General features: G+C 41.1%; 1 protein-coding gene across 3 annotated transcripts in view; it reads right to left on the bottom strand.

Annotated features, from left to right (window-relative positions):
* SCN8A (sodium voltage-gated channel alpha subunit 8) overlaps positions 1-25,317 on the bottom strand; it is a 120,156-nt gene that overhangs the window by 76,005 nt on the left and 18,834 nt on the right. For 2 of the 3 annotated variants that reach the window (XM_047866855.1, XM_047866857.1), the window contains exons 2-7: positions 17,174-17,292; positions 15,184-15,273; positions 14,393-14,521; positions 12,476-12,567; positions 1,530-1,751; positions 127-190 (exon numbers count right to left, since the gene is read on the bottom strand). In XM_047866855.1, the coding sequence (XP_047722811.1) occupies positions 127-190; positions 1,530-1,751; positions 12,476-12,567; positions 14,393-14,521; positions 15,184-15,273; positions 17,174-17,292 (716 nt within the window). Of the gene's footprint in view, positions 1-126; positions 191-1,529; positions 1,752-12,475; positions 12,568-12,724; positions 12,817-14,392; positions 14,522-15,183; positions 15,274-17,173; positions 17,293-25,317 lie in introns of all 3 variants that reach the window. The other variant, XM_047866856.1, reaches the window with a different exon arrangement.

Raw genomic sequence — 25,317 nt, 5'->3', positions numbered from 1 at the left:
AGTCAACCAATACATCAGACCTAGTTAGGATCTACTATATGAGCACAAAGAAAAGTGAAAATATTGCCCATTTTCATCTGACACATTATTTCAAGGGATAAGAACAAAATAAGGTGAGCTACTTACCCAGCATCAGAACTGTTCCCACAGAGTAAAGGTTCCAGCATGCCAGGAACCGTGTAAAAATTTGCTAGAAAAGTTTGAAGAGGCAGGAAATGAATAAGGCAGATACAATTGAATGAGAGAATAAAGTTTCACTGTTCCTAATTAGCCCCAGCAGAAACAGTTATTGATTTTAGCTCATATAAATCTTTTCTGACAGAGGAAAACCTGATAAAAATTCTTTCCCATTAATCATTTTCATATATATACTTAAAAATGAAAAATGCTACGAGGAGTCCTAATACAATGTTCTTTTCACAGACACTTGACTTCCCCTCATATCTCCAATCTTCATGCTAGTTTCTGGGACTTGAAATTAAGGGGTCTAGAAGTGAGTCTTCTGAGTTCTTTATTCCTTTGTACAACTTTGGCCTTCCATCATTCTTCTGTACCCAAGACAAATGAAAATCCTCACTGATCACATTACCATGTCCTATATTAAATTAGCAGGCATGTTTCCCTTTCCTGTATGTGTTCCTGAAATTCCCTTTGCAACATTTTCTTACAGCTACTTAACTGCCTTTATTTCTCAGGAGTGACTAATAGTGGTATTGTTAACTTTTCCCCATTTTATTTTACATTTTTTTCATGTTTATTTATTTTTGAGAGAGAGAGAGAGAGAGAGAGAGAGAGAGAGAGAGAGAGAGAGAAAGGGAGAGAATGAGTGAGCAGGGGAGGGGCAGAGAGAGAGGGAGACAAAGGATCTGAAGGAGGCTCTGTACTGACAGTAGAGAGCCCGATGTGGGGCTCAAACTCATGAACCACAAGATCACGACCTGAGCTGAAGTGAGACACTCAACCGACTGAGCCACCCAGGTGCCCCACTCCCCATTTTATAGAAATACCATCACACCAAATGTTCCTTAGTGTAAGACCCAAGTGCTTTGGTTCCTGAAATGAAATTATTAAAACTCCTTAACTATAATAGGCTCAAATGGTTACTTACAGATTACCTGACTCCCCACACCAGACCAACTATGACAGTCTTAGTAATATTAAGAGAGCTTACTACGCATATTCTGAACTAAATGTTTAAATATCTGAGGTTTTACTGAACTAGAGCAAATGGTATTTTTATCAAACTCATGAGCCTGATTTTCAAAGCAAAAGTTTAGGGGTGCCTGCGAAAAGCTATAGTTTCATTTTCAGTTTTAAAAGGAGAGAAAAACAAAACAAAACAAAACAAAACCAGAGTGTGTTTCTGAACACAGTCCTACCCCGAGGAAAGGGAATAACTTCCTCAGGTTGCTTCAGTAGCACTGGATTCCTTTCCAGCCCAACTACTTTTAAAGCCCAGTGATGGCTTTGAACCACATAAACTACAGAAAGACTGGTCTTTCACTTCTTGCAGGAAAAGGGCCACCTACTTTTATTATTGATATACTCTTCCCAATCAAAGCCTCTGGTGCCATTTTCCAGATAGCTCTCATTGAAGTTTATGGGCCACACAACACACTTGTTTCGCAGGTTTCCCATGAAAAGCTGCAGTCCAATCAAGGCAAAAACGCTCAGGCAGAACACTGTCAGAATCATCACGTCTGACAGCTTCTTCACTGACTGGATTAGGGCACCCACAATGGTCTTCAGGCCTGTGGAGACAGAAGCCTCAGAATCAGAGTCACCCCATACCCCTCCCCACCTCCCCCAGCCTCCCTCTTGGCTACTGGCTTCTACTCCTCCCCACAGCACCACCCTTGAACCATGGCCACTTTATCTCTTATGCCATGGGAATAACAATGGGTCAACAATCAGTCATTCCAGAAGTATCAATTCTTGAGTCAATTAATTTTTAAAAAGAAAAAGAAAGTTCCTTCTCCAACATGCGACTCTTTTCTTCCTATACTTTCCTGAGTCTGACTGCTGCTTACCTCCTCGAATGAATCCGGCTCTTACTTGCCTCATAGTCTTCCTACAGGCTGTTCCCTATGCCTGGAATGCTTCCTTCCATTCCCCTGTCCTACCTGCCTAACTCCTATTCATCCTTTGGGCTCAGCTTAAATATCAATTCCCCCAGAAAGCCTTCCCGGACTTTACAATTCTTCTCCCTCCTCCATTATTATTAATAATTTAATAATACCTCATACTTTGCTCTGTAGCATTTATCACAGTTATAATTATTTATGTCTGTCTCATTCACAGCTGTATCTAGACTGCCTAGCTCATGGCAGGTACTGAGTAAATATTTGCTGAATAAACAAATGGGAAAGACAGGGATTGAGGAGGGTTCCTGGTTGGACAGAGAACTACTGGAAAGTTTAAAAGCCAAGTAGTAAGAAAGTACGATAAATATTTTCCCAAGAGCTCTGGTAAGGCCAATATATTGAAAAGGTTATTATCAACCCGGTATTTATGGTTCGTCTTTCCATTTACGAATATACCTTCTCTGTATCACACATATGCCCTGTTCTCTACAACTGACCTTTTTTTCTGTCCTAGATTGACAACAAAATAAAAAACATATAACCCACTTGAATTTGAGGTTTAACTGCAAGCCACTGGTTCAAATTTAAATCTGCAGGTAGCTTTCTTAACTGCACATGGAGTTATTAATGATAGGAGACACAGGAGAACATGGTTGTGGGTTCATGATGTTTGGGTCAAAACGGATTCTGTGTGAGGCTCTCCCGGGCACATCTAGGCATCGGGCCATCCATAGGACATAGCCAAAAATATACTGAGCACTCCAGGGATGCCAGTGTACCAGGACAGATGGGAAGCAAACCCAGTGCCTTGACACATAGGCCTCGAGAGGGATCATACTCCTGATCCACTTCCAAAGGCAGGAAACCAGACTGAAATTCAAGAGAAATCCTAATCTTGGCTGTGGAGTGGGAAGCGAGGTATATAATTACTGCTCTTGACTAAGTTATACCACTACTTGTGTGACCTGAGTAATATACCTAACCTTTTGGAATCTTAGGTTTTTCATCTTTAAAATGGGAATAATTATAGTTGAACCTCTAGGGCTGTTGTGAGGATTGAGCATAATTCATTTAAGTACTTAACATAGCACCTGGCACACGGCAAAGACACAAATGTTAACTATTTTTGTCTGAACCTCAGTTTACTCATCTATAAAAAGGTATTACCAAAACGCTTCACTGGGTTGTTGTGAGGTTTAAATAGGAAAATGAATGTAAAATACATTTAAATAGGAAAATGAATGTAAAAGTACAGTGCCTGGCACTTGACACTGGCAAGCTATCGCTGTTACACATGCGGTGTCCTCCTCAAAGAGAAATGATTGGGATAATGACACTACGTGGCTAACCTCGTACAGTGATCGAATGGGGGGGGAGGAACATGATTGGGTTTTTCTGCTGTATTTTGCAAGTAACCACCTGGAATTTTTAAAGTTGGATTTGATAGAATTTTCTATACAAGTCCAGTAATAGTTATGCATGCTGTGCGAAGCACAGGACCTGGCATGAAGCATACACTTTATATATATATAAAATATATAATATATACACATATTTTTTAAGTTCACTTATTTTTGAGAGAGAGAGAGAGAGAGAGAGCGCAAGTGGAGGAGGGGCAGAGAGAGAGGGAGACCGAGGATCCAAAGTGCGCTCTGCACTGACAGCAGAGAGCCTGACGCAAGGCTCGAACTCACGAACCATGAGATCATAACCTGAGCCGAAGTTGGACACTTAACTGACTGAGCCATCCAGGCACCCCTCAGTTAATATATTTTCATTGAAAGAGCAAATGAATAAGTTTTCTTTCCTCTCACACAGATAACCTGAAAGGATTCTAAGAGATATTAAAGAAAAAAGAGCTACAAATTAAGATTGCAGAGATACAAAAGTGTGCAGAGGCCTGTGCTTTCTTACGGAACAGACCTTCTTCCATGAAGACTGTGGCCACCGAAAGGATTAGGAAAAGCTTGTCTGCATTCAAGGCACAGGACACAGGACATTTCTAACCTGATTGTTTTCTCCTCATAAGGCTGTGCAAAAAGAGCACCAGATAGGGAATCAGAGAGCAGGAATTCTGGTCCTGGCTCAGCCACTAGTTATAACCTACTGTACATCAGAGCAAGTTCAAGGTTCCACCTCAGTCTCATTTTTCCATACACAGTATGTGGCAGTGGGCAGTGGAGGAAAAACTGAAGAATCTTCTTGAAAAGTCTTTCAGAATAGGGGAGAGATATTTATTCTTTCAGACTAAGTAGCTGAAATTTCAGCCTTTTATTTGAAGGCCCTAAGAAACTGTATCATAGTCACACAGGCAAGTAAGAAGATACTGGTGGTATAAAATAGAAGGCAACCATCAAGATGTAAAAGTTGCTGCAGTATTATGGGTCTTATTTTCATAAGTTGCTGAGGAATAGAAAAATCCTTCACTGTATTTGGCTTGGTTGAGGTGGGTCTATACTGGGTCAATAATTCAATTCTAGGTTCCTAAAATTATAAAGCTCTGTTTTCAAAGTCAAAGCATGATTAAAAAAAAACAAAAAACGGTTGAATAAGTTACTGAAGAATGGTTGTAGTTTCTCTTCCTGGACTTCTTTAAGAAGAGCTTAATATCATTCAGAATATCTCCCCTGAATGGTTCAGACAAACACTTATGTGAACATGGGATGATTGTTCAAAGTCATTTCTATTTCCATTTTAAATGAATTGAGAATAGAGCTGTAAGCTGTCATTCATATTAGTGACATGAGTAAATACTACAAAAATAGTCAAACCAATGCATTTGTGATGTAAATACATACATAAAATTAAATAAAATTTAAAAACCCATAAAATTTTAGCATGAGTCTAATTTGATTTTCCTGGGCTGGGAACTCTCGATGAATGAGTGAATGAATGAATGAGTGAATGAATGAATAAAATAAAATAAAATAAAAATTTAAAAATCATACAATTTAGCATGAGTCTAATCTGATCTTCCTGGGCTGGGACTCTCTGGACAGTTCCAGGCCTGTATAATAGGAAATTCCAGGCCACGAGGCTCAAACAATCCCCTGTTTCTGAACCTGGGCTCTCAGCAACCTTGTATGTAGGAAGTGACCTTCTGTTAGTAGTTTATAGACGTCAGGGTGGACATCTGATCTAAATCCCAATCGTTTCCTCCAGGATTGATTGATTGATTTCTCTATTCATTCATTTATTTTTAATTTCAATCAGTTTTAAGTTTATTTTTGAGGGAGTGGGGAAGGGCAGAGAGAGAGAGAGAGAGAGAGAGAGAGAGAGAGAGAGAGAGACAGAGACAGAGTATCCCAAGCAGGCTCAGAGCTGACAGCAGAGCCTGATCCGGGGCTCGAACTCACGAACTGTGAGATTATGACCTGAGCCGAAGTTGGATGCTTAACTGACTGAGCCACCCAGGCACCGCTCCTCCTGGAATTTAGAATGGGACAAGAGATAGTCCAGTAGCCTTTTCAAGTAGAAGGAATGATAACATAAATTTGGGAACTAAGTGGTAGCCTTATTCTGTCATTATGTTAGGATATGCCCGAGAAGTAAAGGCAGTTAGTAAGCTAAGAGATAGAAAAAGGAAATGGACACACGGAGAGAAAAAGACATTAAGACAAAGTACTTCCTGGTATCTGGAGCTTTCTGACTGCATTCTGGTTTCACGGGCTTCCAGAAGCCCAAAAGCATTCCAACCCTTAGATTCCCTGAAGTACTCATATCCTTTCACTTGCAACCAAAGATGTTCAACTAATACACCAACCATACGTGGAACTCATCACTTTCCTGGGAATAGACCTACATGCTCTCACTCAGCTGGTTTCAAATCTTTTCTCCATAAACCAGATGTCATTGCTGAAGAAGTCTGTAAACATGAGTCAAGAAAGCAAAAAAAAAAAAAAAAAATTCAAGTGTTTTGTTTCGAAGTCTGAGGTTTAGATCAACTCCTTGGTAAGAGTTCTTTCAGCTTTCAAGAAGTTTCAAGTAGAAACTCAAGTTGGAAATGGCATTCAGGTATACAGGGGATCAGAGGAACAAATCTTAATTAAGCAAAAATAATCACTAAATAACACTACCGATGGCCATCTAAAAAGTTTACTCTCCTGTCACCTTTCATGACGTCCAGCCATCTCCTGAACAAGTGAACAAAGCCTGCTTACATGCCAAGTCCAGAGAAATCAGCCATGCATGCTGGGATCAAAATCTTCCACCATGGTGATGCCAGATTGTAAATAAAGTAAATTTCTATTTCCTGGTTTGTGGCTCAGGTTGAAAAATCTATCTGGTTTGAAGCAACGCGAGCTAATTCTACAATTAGAATTCTCTAATTCTTCCAGGTCCCACAGGAAGAAAGGTGATTTAGTGTGACGTTAGCATCCCGAGGCAGACACACAATTACACAGCAATATTAAATGTAACTGGTCACTGGACCATCTGGCCTCAGCCAAGACTCTTCTTCCTTCCATTAGGGTTGATGACTGTGAATGACCATATTTGCAGAAATCAGTGCCAAGTTAGGGAGAGGATGCAGTCAATGCATTTCTTTTTCTTTTTCCAATTTTATTGAGAAATAATTGACATATATCACTGTAGAAATTTAAGGCATACATCATGATGTGAAATGATTACCATAGTAGGTTCAGCTCACATCCATCTTCTCATATAGGTACAATAAAAAGAGGGGGGGGGGGGGAAAACACTTTTCCTTGTGGTGAGAACTCTTAGCAGTTACTCTGTTAACAACGTTCCTATATATCACACAGCAGTGTTAGCTATACTCATCATGTTACACATTCCATCCCTAGTACTTACCTTTCTCTTATAACTGGAAGTCTGTACCTTTTGGCCACCTTCCTCCAATTCCTCCTCCTCCCACACTCTGCCTCTGGTACCCACAAATCTGATCTCTTTTTCTATGAGTTTGTTTTTAGATTCCACACATAAGTGAGATCATGCATTTCTCTGTCCAACTTATCTTACTGAGCATAATACTTCAAGGTCCATCCATGTTGTCACAAATGGTACGGTTTCCTCATTTTTTATACCTGAATAATATTCCATTGTGTGTGTGTGTGTATGTATATATGTATGTGTGTGTGTGTGTATGCGCGCGTGTGTGTGTGTGTGTGTGTGTGTGTGTATCTCACAACATTATCTATTGATCCATCCATGGACACTTTGGCTGTTTCTGTGTCTTGGCTATTGTAAATAATGCTGCTATGAGCATGGGGTGCAGATATCTTTTTTGAGTTAGTGTTTTCGTTTCCTTTGGATGTATTCCCAGAAATGGAAATGCTGGATCATATGGTAGTTCTATTTTTAAGTTTTGAGGATACTTCATACCGTTTCCCATAGTGGCTGCACCACTTTACTAATCCCAACAATGTGCAAGGGTTCCCTTTTTTCCATATCCATGCCCAGTGTTTGCTAACTCTCGTCTCTTTGACGATGGCCATTCTAACCTGTGTGAGGTGATATCTCATTATGGTTCTAACTTGCATTTCCCTAATGATTAGTGACATTGAGCATCTTTTCATGTACCTGATAGTCTTTCACAGAATGCATTTCTTGAACTCAAGCTCTACAGTCTTGCCAGCAGTGACTGATATGCTGTAGTAAATGCAGTCAGGCAAAAGTGCATCCTGCTATCACCAACGCAGGTCACTGAAGTAAGAAGCTGCTGGTGGAATTTCTAACCTGATGCACGTAAGAATGGAAAATGCCACTGTGCTGGCTGTGAGGAGAAGTTGCTTTGCTTCTTCTACTGGCTCACAACACCACATACCAGAACAAGCAAGATACTGACTGAAAACTGATTATCCAAAACAGAGCAGAATGCTCCTTCAAACAACTCCCACACAACAGAGTGCACAACAGAAGCCACGTGGGGGCAAATTGGACAGCGAGAACTCTTGGAAAAGGCTAAGATTAACTAGCACCGGGATGTGTTTGAGCAGAAGCAGTTAATACATTTACTGTAAATCAGGAAAAGACAGCTGGACCCAATGTACAGAAATGTCAGCTATCAGAGAGGAATTTGGGCCATTTAAAGAATTTTAGGGAGAAGCTGAAGCCTCTATGTCCAAAGGCACCGCTGAACCTCCTGTCACCTTTCATGACGTCCAGCCATCTCCTGAACAAGTGAACAAAGCCTGCTTACATGCCAAGTCCAGAGAAATCAGCCATGCATGCTGGGATCAAAATCTTCCACCATGGTGATGCCAGATTGTAAATAAAGTAAATTTCTATTTCCTGGTTTGTGGCTCAGGTTGAAAAATCTATCTGGTTTGAAGCAACGCGAGCTAATTCTACAAAATTCACACCGGCACGGGTCTCTAGAGCGGTAACGAGGAGTTCTCACTCCACAGGAAGTAAGTTTCCCCAATTCCTGAAGTCTGGCTTGGTCCAGACAAGTCCTAGGGTAAATTTGTGCCAGGTCAGTTTTCTTGCCGCAGGTTCAAGGCTTACAATGATATTATTGAAGGTTCTGTAGATCAGGAATAAACTGGGAGAGATTTAGAGGCAGTAGATTTATTTACTCAACACCAGATTTATATCACAAGGTCTCAACAAAACTTAAACTAGCTCCCAAAGGTGGATCGGTGGCATCCTATGAGACTTCAGTGTTTCCCCACTTAGGGCTATTAAACTTAGGGCTGTTAAACTTCGGCTATTTTTTCTGAGAAGCAATGTGGGAAAAGGAGAAACATAAAAGCAACTGGATTAATAACTAGAATACGGTAAAGGAAACAATGAGGCTAAATATAGTCTGAAAACACTTTCCCCCTTCACTGTGCAGCAGAAATTGCCATATTCATAATGCATACACTTAAAGAAAATGGTTTCTTTGTGAATACTGGGGTGGGAGGAAAAAGGGCCCATCATTTTTCCTACTTCTTCTCTGATACCACAGGTAAGGAGAGAAAGTAACAGAAACGAAAGCACAGCAGTGAAAAATCAAAGAGAAAAGTAATCAAGAAATTACAACTCTAAAGAAAGCAAAATGATATTAAACCAGTGTGGGCAAATAGGGACGTAGTGCTTTTCAGGAGTCACTGAAATGATGCTAGAAATGAGAAGCAACTGGTAAATAAGGCCATCCCAACCCATTTTATTTACACCATTAAATGCTACTCTGTAGGCAAAACCTCAGACGCCTGCTTTGAGATGGCCACCCTGTCTTTGGGCAGGTCAGTCCTGTGGCACACGGTCAAAGAATGGAGAAGACGAAACTTCTGACAAAGTCACTCAGAAGCTCATTTTTCCGCCTGGGCCCCAAATGAATATAGAGCAAAAACAAAGTTTTAAGACATCAATTTCTACATAGTATACTTCAATGTCAAGTTGAATGTGGCAAATTCCAGACCAAAGGAAATGTAGAAAGGAAGGGTCTCCTCCTGTAACTGACCGTTCCAGCATGCAGTTTGCAAGCACTGTTCTTGAAGCCAAGCTCTCTGAAGCAAAAGGCAAACCATGTGTGATGCATGTCTAGATCTTGAGTCAGCAAATAAAAAGGGTGAGAATGTGGGTTTGGTGTTTTCTAAGCCACGAAAAGGCTCTAAATCAAAGCACCTCTTCTTATCCAAAAGGCTGGAGCTAACTGAGGCAGTGCACTGCCCCATCTCCTGGGAGTCCTGACTGCTCTGATGCAGTCAGAATATCTACCAAAGGTGCTAAGAGGGAAGGGAGTGGCAGCCCAGGTGAGTGGGTGAGTTCTCCAGGAAAACTCTCATGAAGGGAGCCAGGGGCTTTGGGGGATCTTGCAGACCCCACGTCAGTTCTGTGGTTGCTCTTGCTGCTGTTTCTGGCAGCTTCAGCAAAAGCCTACAGTCAAACTGGGAACAGGAACGGGCAAAAATATCAGCAGTCCCACTGAAGTGATCCCGGAGAAGACTTGGTGTGCAGGACGATGGCTTTCACAAAGAGGGAACTGAGGCCTGGCTCCACAATAGAGTAAAAAATGACTGAGATTTCCAGTCAAGAAATGGTGTCAGGTCTACTAACTCATACAATGGTATTCCCACCTTGAAAGGAGACCTGGGTAACAGGCAGGTAGGAACAGGACAATAGCCCTCGATAAGCAGTATAGGGAACGAAAGGATTTGGGATAAAAAGTCACACTTTAATTCAAGTATCAGTTATACCACTCACTGACAGAGACCTATTACTGGCTTTATTATCCCTTAAAGTTCTTCTCCATCCCAGTTAACTTCACAAAGCCAGCTTGAGTGGCGGTGCTTCTAGAAACAGGAATTGGGAATCTATTTCAAATCATCAAGCTGAGGTCTAAACGCTGACACAAGCCCTTTCTTTGAGTTTAGGTTTCTTCTTTAAATAATAATTGTTACACAAAATCATTTATGGAGCCCTACCAGTACTTATAAACACTATAGAAATGTGCTTATAAATATATTTTATAGGTAGACTGATTAATAGTGAGGATAAATAATGTGAGGCCAGTCAAGAGTTATCTTGCAGAAATGCTGTGGTCAGAAGCTACCCATACAGCAGAGACAGAAGCTAAGAGCTAGACCAGAGATAGCATCTGCTGCCCTAGTTAGTGAACAGAATGCAGCTTTCCAATTTAATTCTGGAAGAGAAGTTTTGAGATCACAAGAACATAAAGAGACAGATGCCTTGCAGAGTACGTTGGGGGAAGTGAGCAGAAAACATGGGATCATATTTAAAAGAGGCCAGAGACGAAAGAGAGCAAAGGAAAAATGAAAGTAAAGATTTGGTGCTCCAGATGCCTTAAAAAATAAGACAAGGCCTGCCTAAGGGTTAAACCACCATCAATGAGCTTCATGAGGCTGCCCACAGAATGAACTGCGCTTTCTGTCGCAGGCTAGGAACCGAACCTTGACTAAGTCGGGGTTGTGGTTTTTTGCCACGAAGAATATCCTCTCATGGACACCCAGCCTCTAGTTGATAAGGAGAAAGCTCCCATTGCTAAATACAAAGGTATTCATTTTTAGTAGGGCCCGAATTTACTGGCCCACTTCATGGCCCAAGTTTGTAAATGGGGAAACTGAGGTTTACCTTCCTTGAGGTTCTCAGAAAGCCACATTCCAAGTCAGCCTTCTCCAGGATTCTACCTTTGTGCCTCCCTCTCTCTGTGTCTGATATTTAGATAAAGTTGAAAAGGGGAAAAGAGGAATATTTCTGAGTCAGCCACAAGAAGAGCCACGGGACACCAGGAATGGGACGCCTCTGTTCTTCACGTCCCTGTTCCTACAAAGCTGCACTAAAAAGCTTGGTCTCTTGGGAATCTTCCCCGAAAACCCCTGGACACAACCAAAGTCCAATCAGCAGCCATACAGTCTTGATTTCTGCCATGTTACTGCCAGTATATCTCAGGCTTGCAAGACTAACTAAAATATCTTTCCTTCCAGTCAAAACCAGTCTTTAGAAAAAACAGTTAAGTGCTACTCGGTAGTAAGGATTTAGATTAAATTAAGGACCTTAGCTTGGGGTCCACAGATGGGTTTCAGAGGGGCCTGCAAACTTTCCCCTGATTCTCAAAAGGATCCAAACCCTTCCAAAGGTTAAGAACCACCGGGCCAGTGCAAACAGCACCAAAAAGAAAAAGGCAAAAATTATAAAAAGACTGTCGATTAACTACCTCTCAACCACCCACTGATTCCTTTTTTTTTCTTCTCAGGTTTCTGTCCTTTTTGTTTGCCCAGACATTCAGATGTATGTATCTTATCTTACCTTGGATTGTTTTTAACAGCATCTGCACAAGCATTCATGGGGATCTGTGTTTGAAAATGGTCTCTGAATATATATATATATATATATTCACTGGTTCTTACTCCAGTGAAACAGACAGCGACAGAATGTGATAGACAGTGATTATTAAAGTTCAGTTCCCTAACTCCAAGGCTCTTTAATTTGGCTATAATACTGGACTAGTCAACGGGTAAGTCTCTTCTGGGGTTAAATAATTCCATTAACACAGTAACAGTAAAAGTATAGTTCATTGAAGAACATCCCATCAGCAAACCATGCGACAGGAAGCCTAGAAATCACAAGCAATGGGATGACAGTGAATGTTAAATTACTGTAATTCCATGAGGCCAGGAAGCACATGATTTATGTTCAAAGAGACAGCTAGCTCTGTGACAATTTTTTCACATATTGTAAGATCCAAATGATGTCGAAGCACGTGCTTTTTCAAAGCATGGAATGGGGGCTGCATGCCTGGCAAAGCGTCATCACTGAAACTGCCTTACGACCAAAGGGCCATCCCAGAGAACGTCTCCCAGGAGAAACATGCGGAGTGCAAGGCCATACCAATTGTGCTGACGCCAGCTTTAGAATGTGGTGGACAAATGAATGGAGGGGAAAGTGGAGATGAGGCAGTCAGTCTTGTGTGTAAATTTTCTCACCTGGAATTACAGAGATAGTTTTCAAAGCTCGCAGAACCCTGAATGTTCTCAGCGCTGAGACATTGCCCAGGTCCACAAACTCTGTCACATATCTGTAGTAAGGGAGGTCACACACAGACACAAATGACAAACACAGACACGAACACAAAACACCGAAGGAAAAAAACAAAACCACAACAAAACAAAAAGTACAATACGTCACGTCAGGGCCCTAACCCCACACCTAACACCAACCCCGGGCCATCTTACCTGGGATTACCGAAATAGTTTTCAAAGCCCTCAGTACCCTGAAAGTGCGTAGAGCTGAAACATTGCCTAGGTTTACAAACTCTGTTATATACCTGCAGAATCAAACCAAAGTTAACTTGTAATGGTACCACTGGGCGAGGGTTTGACAATGGGGGGGAAGAAAGGGTCTTACACACAAGCTATGATTTCATTTTTTGTTGTTGTTGAAAAAGAAAATTTCAAAATATAAACGCTTAAAGAACACATTTTTTTTTTCCAGTTGGCAAGGAGAATTCAAAAGAATATTTGAAAGAACCGATACAACCGGGAGGTTCCGGGGAGGCTTACTCTCTTAATCAGCATCGGGCTGTGTAGATCCCAATCAGAATGACTACTCTCAGTCCACTCATTATGTTTAGCAAAAAGGAAGGCCAGGAGGTATCAAAGGCTTATGTCCCCAAGCTTTGCGAACAATTTCTTAGAAAAAGGAGACAAATTTCTGCAGCAGAATCCCCATAAAAACAAATTTACATTCAAATAACTCCCTCGATGACAACGGCAAAAGTGCCTGTCTATATATATGACTTATCCAAGAGTTGTACGCATTATCTTTGCAGTCATGCCTACAGATGAAGTTATAGCCTGTGACATACAAAAGCAGGGCTCAGGATCATGGGATCAAAGCAAAGAGTGTGTTAAGCGCCCGTTTTGTCACCAGCTCTGTGCCTAGCAAAAGACACTTAAATTTTAAATGAACACCAAGGTGTACTCATAATGTTGGAAAGCTAGAAGTTGCCTTAAAATAATAGAAAGTCAAAGTTCCAGTTTCAAATATTCAATGCATACCATTCATCCATTCATTCACATTTTCCAGGTGAAATACATCTTTCTGATGCTCAGGCCCGTATATATACAAACACACTCAACCTTTCACACATTTGCATACACACACACAGCCTATACAACACCCTTATTATACCCTACTCTACCACAGAGTGCTTTCCCAACCTGAAGATAAAAATAATAAAGTCTGTTATCACTCTTCTATCATCAGCTAAGTTTCCCAAAGAGATACGTGTTCACTGTTAAAACAACAATGAACAAGTTACCCAGAGCAGCTAGCATACTAATGGGGAATTATACTATTATCTCGCAATAGTTTGAAGTTCTGGTCAGTACTTCCTTAGGAAGTGACCAGTTTGGATACCTTGGCTCATGTTTTAACTCTAAAATGTGCTCTGAAGTCTCCAACATCTGGGTCAGCCTCACCAAATTACATGCGATATAACATACCCAGGAAATGGATTTTCAGCTTAATTAAGGTTTACACCTAAAACATTTCAAGTCTTCACTAAGGCCCCATAGTGACCAGCGTGCAAACCTTGGTCAGTGTTATAAGGGGGAAGAAAATACGAGAGCATGTCAATGGAAAAATCACTTCCTACTTCCTTTCCTAGCTGTAAAGCCTTGGCTTACCTTCTTCCATATAGACATGCTGTCACTGCCTAGACTGCCCAGCCCTCACAAGCAAGAATTCCAGGCATAAGCCTGTGTGGCCTTGCATGGCTACCCATTAACTCTGCTTGTAGCTGGCCACAAACGTGCCCTTAACCAACACAACCACGCACACAACCACATAGACGTAATCACACCCTGAATGTCAGTCAATAAAGTAAGCAGACAACTTACGCCATCATGATGACGCTGAAATCTAACCAGTTCCACGGATCCCGTAAAAAGGTAAAGCCATCTATGCAGAAACCTCTTGCAATGATTTTCACTAGTGATTCAAATGTATAAATCCCTGTGAATGTGTACCTGTCAAAGAAACGGATAGCTCGAGGTAAGTTCTGAACAGACAGAAACTTTGAATGAATCTTTTAAGGTAACGGTGCCTGAAGTGCAGCTTCGACCGACAGAGACAAAACAGAACGGGCACGGCCAGTGCAGCAGAAAGAATGGCAGGAAGGGGGAGGGGTGCTTTGAAGGAGAAACTTACCGAAACACAAAACCAAGAACTTTGGAATGTTGTGGGTACCATCTAGTAGGTGATAATTTTGAACCAGGTGAGGAGGCCCCAGAGCTATTTTTAACTTTAGACAAGTCAAAAAAAAAAAAAAAAAAAAGGAGTCCTCATGTTGTAGAAGGCAGTGCCACGAGGGACTAACTGAGGGCACAAGATGGCACTGGGGCAGCAGGTCAAAGGCTCTGGCCAGCATAGCAGGGGGTGGAGGTGAAGAGCAGTAACTTCCAGAGCACACTTTCTCTTCTTTCTCTTTCTAGAGTTTGCCTCTAAGGGTAGTTCCTAAATTCCACATGAAGCCTCCCCCCTCTCTGTGAAGTAAAGGGGGGGGGGGGAGAAAAAAAAAAACAGCAACAACAATTTTTTTCCCTTGACGTTTAAACTGTGCAAAGCAAGATTCGGTGAGTAGAAATCCTTGAAACAAGCAGGCAGACAAATTAATAAATGAGCTACTTACTCCACATTCTTCGACCATTCAGGAGGGTTACTAAAAGTCATGAATACACAGTTGGTCAAAATAGTGCACATAATGATCATGCTAAATACTGTAGAAAAGAGTCAAGGGAGAATGTACAAAATCTGGCCTGTTTTCTTCCTCAGAAAGCAAACACGTTTCACACTGGGTATCATGAGAATTAAATTGGTCACCTGAAAGGAGAATGCCACCATATGTATCTACACCTGACCAGAGAACTGTGGGTGGACACAGCAGGAAGGCCACTTTCAAAAAGCCTGTCACTGCTCTACCCCTTTTGGATAAAACATTCCCCCCTCTTGCCACTTTAGCCTCAGCTATGGAATAAGCCTCCAAATACCTTTATACACAGTAACCTGAAATCTACCCGTCTACTGGATGCCAAAGTCATTAGGTGACAAAGTAAATTGAATCGAACCTGTATTATTCAGTACTCATTTATTAATTTACCTCATGTAACTACTTACTTGAAAATCTACATGCAATTAGTGGTTTACTTTTAATTTTAATTGAAGTACAGTCGATATATACAATGTTACGTTAGCTTGGGTTTAGAACGTAACAGTTCACTTTTCTCCCTAGTTCTCCAAAGGGCTGAGTTGTCCTTGGAGGGCAATGCTACAGCCACTATGTGTGGCATTTGCACAATTTGGGAAACCAGTTATGGCCTGTTGGGCAAGGATTTCAAGGACATCTGTACCGCTGCATCCCTAAAAATTAGATAATGGGGTAAATTCATCTGATCGTTTTGAAAGCACCCAGGAATGCTTATGGATAACAAACCACTTTGATGTCTTTTCAGTCTACCCAAGATTTTTCTCAGCCCTTTCTGTTCTTGTCTACTGAGAAAAAAATAAACTCCTTTAGGTCAGCATGGGAGTTATTCAAACTCAAACTGTCACTTTACCCAGCAGAGAAGCCATATCTCATTTGTTGCTAACTCACTCTCTCTTGCTAATGGCATTCACCATCTTCATTCTACTAATGGAGTTTCAAAAACAAAAAATACTTCTCACGGCTGGGTTTTTCTTCCGGGAATCATAACAGAAGACATTGTCTTCTGAACCAGCAAAAAGGGAAGAAGTCCATTGTGAATTATTTATTCCTTATAAACCTTTAGATTTCAGAACTACGTTACTTGTAAACCACTGATTTCAGAATCAAGCTACTAAATTCTTAGAGTTAATAAAATGTGGCAAAAGCTTATTAGCAAACCAATCTGCCCAAGTTGCAACTGCTGCTTCCTCATCTTACCCGGAGGATACACTATCCTTGGAAGCACAGGACTAAGCACTGACAGATTCAACACCAACCATAAAATTTTAAAGTTATGCAAAGTAGCTAAACCCATCACATAATTTTTTATCTGTCATATGCTCTCCTATATTAATAAGATAAAAAAAAAAGGCAGGCCACATGAGTAAATTGGCATTTTCTATTTAAGGGCAGTAAAAATACCAGAAAGATGCATATCAGTCTTACAATCTAGATCTAAACCTCTGTACCAAGGAGGCCATTTAATCTGAGACTATCTCAGACACTTTCCATACCCACTGCTCAAGAGATCAGAAATATACAAGGCAGATCTCTAAAGCATTCATTCAACTATTTGCGCTCAACGAAGCAGCCTTCCCAAAAATTCTAATATCGGATTTATGCTAAAGAACTGAATCATATGCTCAGGATAAAATTACTGAAGCCTGAGCGCTTTAAAAAGTTACAGGTTATCATCTTAATTTGTCTCTCTTCACGATACCAACGAAATTCCAGACTCCCATGATATCATCCTAGGAAAAAAGAATTTGCTGAAGCTCAGCTCAGGATCCGGAAGAAGTTCACTCACACTTCTGACTGGTGGGATAGTCAAGTACACTATTGATAAAATACTTAATATACAATTTGATTGTCAAAGTTCAGAAACGTGTAGCAGTGAGCATGCAACTTCTGCACTCCACATTTGTGAAAAGGATATGAATGTATCAAAATTTTAATAGCTATTCTTCTTATCAGGTTAAAAGGACTTAAAATGTACAAGGCAGGCGTGGCACTGAATCTGAAGAGAGTTTTCCCTCTGTTTAATACTACAAAGGTCTGTGGAGAAAGAAAAAGAGAAATTATTAAAGCATGGGAATTAATCACCACATGAAACAACATTTTTTCTAGGCAAGAAATAAATAAACTCAAATATACTTATACTTTTGACTTCCCAATTTGGTTTCTAAGGCAAGAAACCTTAAAGCTCCACGTCTCTCTTACCTTCACCTCCCTCCCCTGCCCTGCCCCAGATTATATACATAATACACAGTGGGCACTGTCTTAGCAGTTTCATACATTTCTGTAAACTTCTTTCCTTCTTTCAGAAACAAGCCATTTGAACTGTACCGGGGCTGTATCTCGGCCAGCTCTGGACAAGGTGCTGAAGTTCATTAATATAGGATTTATTTACTCAACGAATATTTCCTAAGTCCCTACTACGTTCCAGGCAACGATCTAGGGGCTTGGGAAACAGCAGGGAACAAGGCTACCATGGTGTGGGGAGCTTATATTCCAATGGGGAAGACAGACTACAAATAAACACAATGAACAAGTAAATTATATACAAGTGCAAGTGCTATGGAAGAAGGAGGAAGATGAAGGAAGGGGAGTGCTGGGGTCAGGGGACGAGGGAACACAGAGGTGACAGTTTTAAAGGACATGGTCAGGGTACGCCTACTGAGAAAAAAGATGTAAGCAAAGACTTGAAGTTAAGTGAGAAGAGTTCTTCATTCCACCAATATATACCTACCAAGTCTGCTCTATCTGCCTTTTTTATTTTTATTTTTTAACGTTTATTCATTTTTTGGGAGACAGAGACAGCATGAGCAGGGGAGGGGCAGAGAGAAAGGGAGACACAGAATCCGAAGCAGCCTCCAGGTTCTGAGCTGTCAGCACAGAGCCCGACGCGGGGCTCGGACTCACGAACTGTGAGATTACCACTTGAGCCGAAGTAGGACGTTAACTGACTGAGCCACCCGGGTGCCCCAATTCCATCTGCCTTTGAAGAGCCTCTATTATCACCCTTATCAAATTCATTCAACCATATTTTCCACCACGAATCTTCCTGTCTGGCCAAATGAGTACACGTTACAATAACTCGAAATGTTGGCCTCTGCTCACGTTGCTTGTCCGACCCAGAATGCTTTTCTCGTCTCACGAATTCAATTCAATCAAAATACTTTTGAGCATCTATTTTGTGTGAAACTGTATAAAGTTGTACTTTTAGAGAAGACATACATGTGAGCTAGTAATTATGATGCAGGATAAACACAAAGTTCAATAACAAAAATACGTGTAATGTATGAGAGGCAGCAGGAGGGAGGGTTTTCTCTCCCTTCAGGTAGGGAATGAAAGGGAGGAGAGTGAGCTGGAAGGTGTTCACAAAGGAAGGTAACTAGTATTTGGAAAGTTCTTTTTTTTTTTTTTTTAAGTTCATTTACTTAATTTGAGACAGACAGTGCAAGCGGGGGAGGGGCAGAGAAAAAGGGAGAGGGAGAATCCCAAGCAGGCTCCATGCTCAGCACTGAGCCCGATGTGGGGCTCGATCTCTGGAACTGGAATGACCTGAACTGACAGCAAGAGTCTGATGCTTAACTGACTGAGCCACCCAGGAGCTCCTGGAAGGGGTTTTAAAGGATAACAGGGGAAGGGCTGGCAGATAAAGGGCAAAAGGTTGGCAGGGAAAGGGAACAGCATAGTATGTATGGAGGCATAGTAGCACACAACCGCGGGCTGTTTTGGGGGGACTGACAAGTAATTCGGGGTTGCAAGAGGATAAACAGAGAAGGGGTGCAGCAGATTGTGAAGCTGGAGGTACAGGGGCCCCACCAGACTGAGTTCCTAAGGAGACAAGGCTGGGGGCAAGTACACAGCACCAACACCTCACTAGCGGATGAAAGGGCAGATGGTCAAATGTTGGCCATGTTAAGTAGGCTTTTTAAAAAACGTAGAGCAGTCCATGCTTGTAATTACATACAAGGCACAAGACTTAAGTTCTATCTCATTACCCAAAGATAAGCTTTGCTGCTTATATATCTTTTTTTGTATGTCTTTTCAGAACTTTTCTGTGTAAATACAAGCACACAGATACAGCCTTAAAAAGACTCTCTCTCTCTTGGATGGGATTGTACTATAAATACTCTTCTGCACCTTGCATTAAAAAAATGATCCCCCACAAAGAAAAGCCCAGGACCAGATGGCTTCACTGATGAATTCCACCAAATGTTTAAAGAATTAATACCAATCCTTCGCAAACTCTTCCAAAAAAACAGAAGATGACACACTTCCCAACTCATTCTGTAAGGCCGGTATTGCCTTGATACAAAATTAGACAAAGATACCATAAGAAAAAAAATAAAACTAAAGACTAATATCCCTTGTGAATATAGATACAAAAGCCTCAACAAAATACCAGCAAACTGAATCCTGCCGCATATAAACAGGATTACAGGGGGTGCCTGGATGGCTCAGTCGGTTCAGTATCTGACTCAATCTCAGCTCAGGTCATGATCTCATGGTTTGTGAGACTGAGCCCCGTGTCGGACTCTGAGCTGACAGTGCAGAGCCTGCTTGGGATTCTCTCTCTGCCCCTCCCTGACTTGTGCTCATACATTCTCTCTCAAAATAAATAAATAAACATTAAAAAAAGGATTATACACCATGATCAAGTGGGATTTATCCCAGAAATACAAAGACGGTTTAACGTGTGAAAAATCAATGTAATGCAACACGTTAATAAAATAAAGGACAATAACTGCATGATTATCTCAACAGATGCAGAAAAAGCATTCGACAAAATCCAACACTCTTTCATTTTTTTTTAATGTTTATTTTTGAGAGAGAGAAAGAAAGAGAGACAGAGTGCAAGAAGGGGAGGAGCTAAGAGAGAGGGAGACACAGAATCCGAAGCAGGCTCCAGGCTCTGAGCTGTCAGCACAGAGCTTGACCCACGAACCATGAGACCACGACTGGAGTTGAAGTCAGATGTTTAACTGACTGAGTCACCCAGGTGCCCCCCCCCCAATGCTCTTTCATAATAAAAACACCCAATAAACTAGAAATAGAAGGGAACTTCCTTAACCTGATAAAGAGCATCTATGAAAAACCCACAGCTAACATCACATTTAATGACAAGACTGAAAACTTCCTCCCAAAGAGCAGGAACAAGACAAGGATGTCCCTCTCACCACTTCTATTCCATATTGTACTGGATGTTCTAGGCAAGGCAAGTAAGCAAGTAAAAGAATTTCTGTTTTCAGATGAAATGGTCTTGTATACAGTTAACTCTAAGGAATACACAGACACAAAACTAAAAACAAGAACAAAACACAAAACTATTAGAGCTCATAAACAAGTTCAGCACGGAATCAAGATACAAGATAAATACATAAAAGTAAGTTGTATTTCTATACACTAGCAATAGACAATCCAGAAATTAAGAAAACAACTCCATTTACAAGAGCATCCAAAAGAACAAAATACCTAGGAATAAGTTTAATAAAAGAAGTATAAGATTTGTACACTGAAAACTACAAAACATCATTCAAAGAAATTTTTTAAAAAGGCCTAAACCAGTGGAAAGACCTTGTGTTCAGGGATTAGAAGACATAATGTTGTTAAGATGGCAATCCTCCCCAAACTAATCTACAAATTCAATGCAACGCCAATCAAAATTTCAACTGCTTTTTTGGGCAGAAATTAACAAGTTGAAAATTCATATTCAATTCATATAGAAATGCAAGGGAACCAAAATAGCCAAAACAATTTCGAAAAATAAGAACAAAGTTGAGGACTCACACTTCCCTGTTTCAAAGCTCACTACAAAGCTATAGTAATCAAGACCGTGGTACTAGCAGGGTGCCTGGGTGGCTCAGTCAGTTAAGCGTCTGACTTTGGCTCAGGTCATGATCTCACGGTCCGTGAGTTCAAGCCCTGTGTCGGGCTCTGTGCTGACAGCTCAGAGCCTAAAGCTTGCTTCAGAGATTATGTGTCTCTCTCTCACTGTCTCTGCCCCTCCCTGCTTGCATTCATCTCTCTCTTTCTCTCTCTCAAAAATAATAAACATTAAAAAAAAAAAGACTGTGGTGCTAGCATAAGGATAGACATATCTATCAATAGAACAGAACTGAGAATTCAGAAATGAGCCCATACATCTACGCTAATTGATTTTTTTTAAGGGTGCCGAGGTAATTCAAAGAGGAGTAGCCTTCAATAATTAGCGCTCAGACAATTGGGTAACCACATGCAAAAGAACTGAATCCGGACCTGTACTTCACATCTTATACAAACATTAACTCAAAATGGAATGAAAACCTGAATGTAAGAGCTAAAATGATAAAACTCTTAGAAGAAAACAAAAGTGTAAATCTTCACATCTTTGGATTAGGCAATGGTGTCATATTTGTGACACCTAAGGCACAAGCGACCAAACTGAAAAGAGATAAATTGGACTTCATTAAAATTCAAAATTTTGTGCAAAATGACACTATCAAGAAAGTTAAAAAAAAAAACCCACATAATGGGAGAAAATATTTGCAAATTGTGAATCTAATAAGGATCTAGCAGCCAAAATAGAAAAGGACTCTTAGAGCTCAGCAGCAGTAAAAAGACAATCTAGTTTTAAAAAAGATTAGAAAAAGCAGACAAATGGCCAATAGGCACACGAAAAGATGTTCAACATCAAAAGTTTTTAAGGAAATGAAAATAAAACCACATGAGATAGCACTTCACACCTACCAGGATGAATATAATGAACAACAACAACAACAACAACAACATAGAAAAGAAAAAGTGCTGGCAAGGATATAGAGAAATTAGAACCCTCACACATTATTGGCGGGACTGTAAAATGGTACAGCCATCTTGGAAAACAGTTTGCCAGTTCTTTATTTTATTTTTTAATTTTTTTTTAACATTTATTTATTTTTGAGACAGAGAGAGACAGAGCATGAACGGGGGAGGGGCAGAGAGAGAAGGAGACACAGAATCGGAAACAGGCTCCAGGCTCTGAGCCATCAGCCCAGAGCCCGACGCGGGGCTCGAACTAACGGACCGCGAGATCGTGACTTGAGCTGAAGTCGGACGCTTAACCGACTGCGCCACCCAGGCGCCCCTTGCCAGTTCTTTAAAAGTTAAACACAGGGGCGCCTGGGTGGCGCAGTCGGTTAAGCGTCCGACTTCAGCCAGGTCACGATCTCGCGGTCTGCGAGTTCGAGCCCCGCGTCGGGCTCTGGGCTGATGGCTCGGAGCCTGGAGCCTGTTTCCGATTCTGTGTCTCCCTCTCTCTCTGCCCCTCCCCCGTTCATGCTCTGTCTCTCTCTGTCCCAAAAATAAATAAACGTTGAAAAAAAAAATTGAAAAAAAAAAATTGAAAAAAAATTGAAAAAAAAAAAAAAAGTTAAACACAAAGTTACCATAGGACCCAGCAATTCCTCTCCTAGGTGTATGACCAGAAGAACTGGAAACAGGTATTCACACAAAAACTCATACACAAATGTTCATTAATACATTATTCAAAATACTACTAAGCAGAAAGGACCCTAATGTCCATCAATGATGAATGAATAAACAAGATGTGGTCTATCATTATATAATGCGATGTCAGTCAGTCTTTAAAAGGAATAAGATTCATATACATGTTACAACACAGATAAACCCTGAAGACATCATGCTAAGTGAAATAAGACAGACACAAAAGAACAGATATAGGATTCCACTTCTATGAGGAACCTGGAATAGGCAAATTCACAGAGAAAGAAAGTAGAATGGAGTTTGCCAGGGGCTGGAGGAGGGGAAATGGAGAGTGACCATTTAATGGATACAAGTTTCTCTCTGGGATGTTGAAAAAGTTCTGGAGATGGATGGTGGTGATGATTGTATGACATGGTGGATATATTTAATATCACTGAACTGGGTACTTAAAAATGGTTAAGGGGCGCCTGGGTGGCTCAATTGGTTAAGCATCTGACTTGTGGTTTTGGCTTAGGTAATAATCTGACTCTTGGTTTCATGAGTTCAAGCCCCGTGTCAGGCTCTGTGTTGGCAGCACGGAGCCTGCTTGGGATTCTCTCCCATTTCCTCTCTCTCTCTGCCTTTCCCCAACTCGTGCTATCTCTCTCTCAAAATAAATAAACTTTATTATTACTTTTTTAACGTTTATTTTTGAGAGACACACACACAGAGTGTGAGTGGGGAGGGGCACAGAGAGAGAGACGGAGACACAAAATCTGAAGTGGGCTCCAGGCTTTTAGCTGTCAGCACAGAGCCCGATGTGGGGCTCGAACTCACAAATGGTGAGATCATGACCTGAGCTGAAGTCGGATGCTTAACTAACCGAGCCAGCCAGGTGCCCCAATAAAGAAACTTAAAAAAATTTTAATAAAAAATAGTTAAAATGATACATTTTATGTTACATCTATTTTACCACAATAAAAATACATACATTATTACCTGAAGTGTGTCTAGTAAGGTGTTATTGATAAACTTTTAAAAATTAGCTTTATTCCAAGCCAAATAGTAGAATTAAGAATAGTAATAACTAAAAGTGGTTCCTAACCCATTCTGAACTTCAGAGTGATTTGAGGAGCTTTTTGGAAACTAAACACATCTGGACCCAGAAAAAGGGAAAGAAAGAAAGAAAGAAATTAAGGATTATACATGCCACAACATGGGTGAACCTTGAAAATCCTGAAAAGAATTCAGACACAAAAGGTCACATATTGTAGGATTCTACTTATATGAAAGACCCAGTATAGGCAGATCTATGAGAAAAAGTTGGTCAGTGGCTGCCTAGGGCTGGATGGAGAGGGGAATGGGGGAGTCACTGCTAATGGATCTCACTGGGGTGACAAGAATGTTCTGGAATTAGATAGTGGTGACAACTGCACGACCTGTGAACAAGAAACCAATGAAAAGCACACTTGAAAATGGCGAACTGTCTAGCTTGTGAATGATATCTTAGTAAAAAACACACCACAGCAACAAAACAAAACAGTGAACCATTTTAAGAAGTGTAAGACATATAAAAAGGTCTAAAGAATGATACCACTAACATCTATCTATGTACCCATCAGGAGCTGAAGAGCTAAGGCCTTACCGATACTGCTCCTTCCGGCACACGCTCCAAATATACCCCCTCTTCCCAGAAAGGAGGCGTGATTTTGAATTTCACCCTGAGGTCCCACTTTTTAATGAAATATCCCCAATGACTCTGACCTCTCCCTTTTCTGAACTTTTTTTTTTAGGAGTATTTATTTTGAGAGAGAGCGAAAGAGCACGCAAGTGGGGGAAGGGCAGAGAGAGAGGAGGAGAGAATTCCAAGCAGGCTCTGCACTGTCAGCGTGGAGCCTGATGTGGGGGTCGAACTCATGAACCATGAGATCATGACCTGAGCTAAATTCGAACTGACTTAACTGACTGGGCCGCCTTTTTTTTTTTTTTTTTTTAACCCTTCTTTCCCGGCGCCTCCCCCCAACAGTTACCCCTGAAACTAGAGGGCAGGAATCAATCTCATACTTCCTCCCACGGTTCCAGGAGAAGGCTCAACCCATGCCACGCACTCCCAATAAACAGCTGCTGACACATTATTATTTTTTAAAAGATCCTTTCCTCGGGGCGCTTGGGTGGCGCAGTCGGTTAAGCGTCTGACTTCGGCTCAGGTCACGATCTCGCGGTTCACGAGTTCGAGCCCCGCGTCGGGCTCTGTGCTGACAGCTCGGAGCCTGGAGCCTGCTTCCAAATTCTGTGTCTCCCTCTCTCTCTGACCCTCCCCCCGTTCATGCTCTGTCTCTCTCTGTCTCAAAAATAAATAAATGTTAAAAAAAAAAATTAAAAATAAATAAAAAATAAATAAATAAAAGATCCTTTCCTCTCATCTTCTGTTCTTTCCTTTGGTAATCTGGCAGTCACGCCTTTCTCTCCCAAGTAGAAAAGCAGTGCTGGTATTGAGCCACATCCACTCTGGAAATGCTCAATTCACTATCCCTAGAGACTGCAGTGCGAAATCGTTCTTCCTGTTACTAGAGGGTATTGGCTCCGGCAGGGCATGCTGCAGGGAAGCCGAATCCTAAAAGCAAGAGGGAG

Source organism: Prionailurus viverrinus, chromosome B4, assembly GCF_022837055.1.
Source record: "Prionailurus viverrinus isolate Anna chromosome B4, UM_Priviv_1.0, whole genome shotgun sequence".
Classification (NCBI taxonomy): domain Eukaryota; kingdom Metazoa; phylum Chordata; class Mammalia; order Carnivora; family Felidae; genus Prionailurus; species Prionailurus viverrinus.
This window is presented reverse-complemented; position numbering and strand designations above follow the sequence as displayed.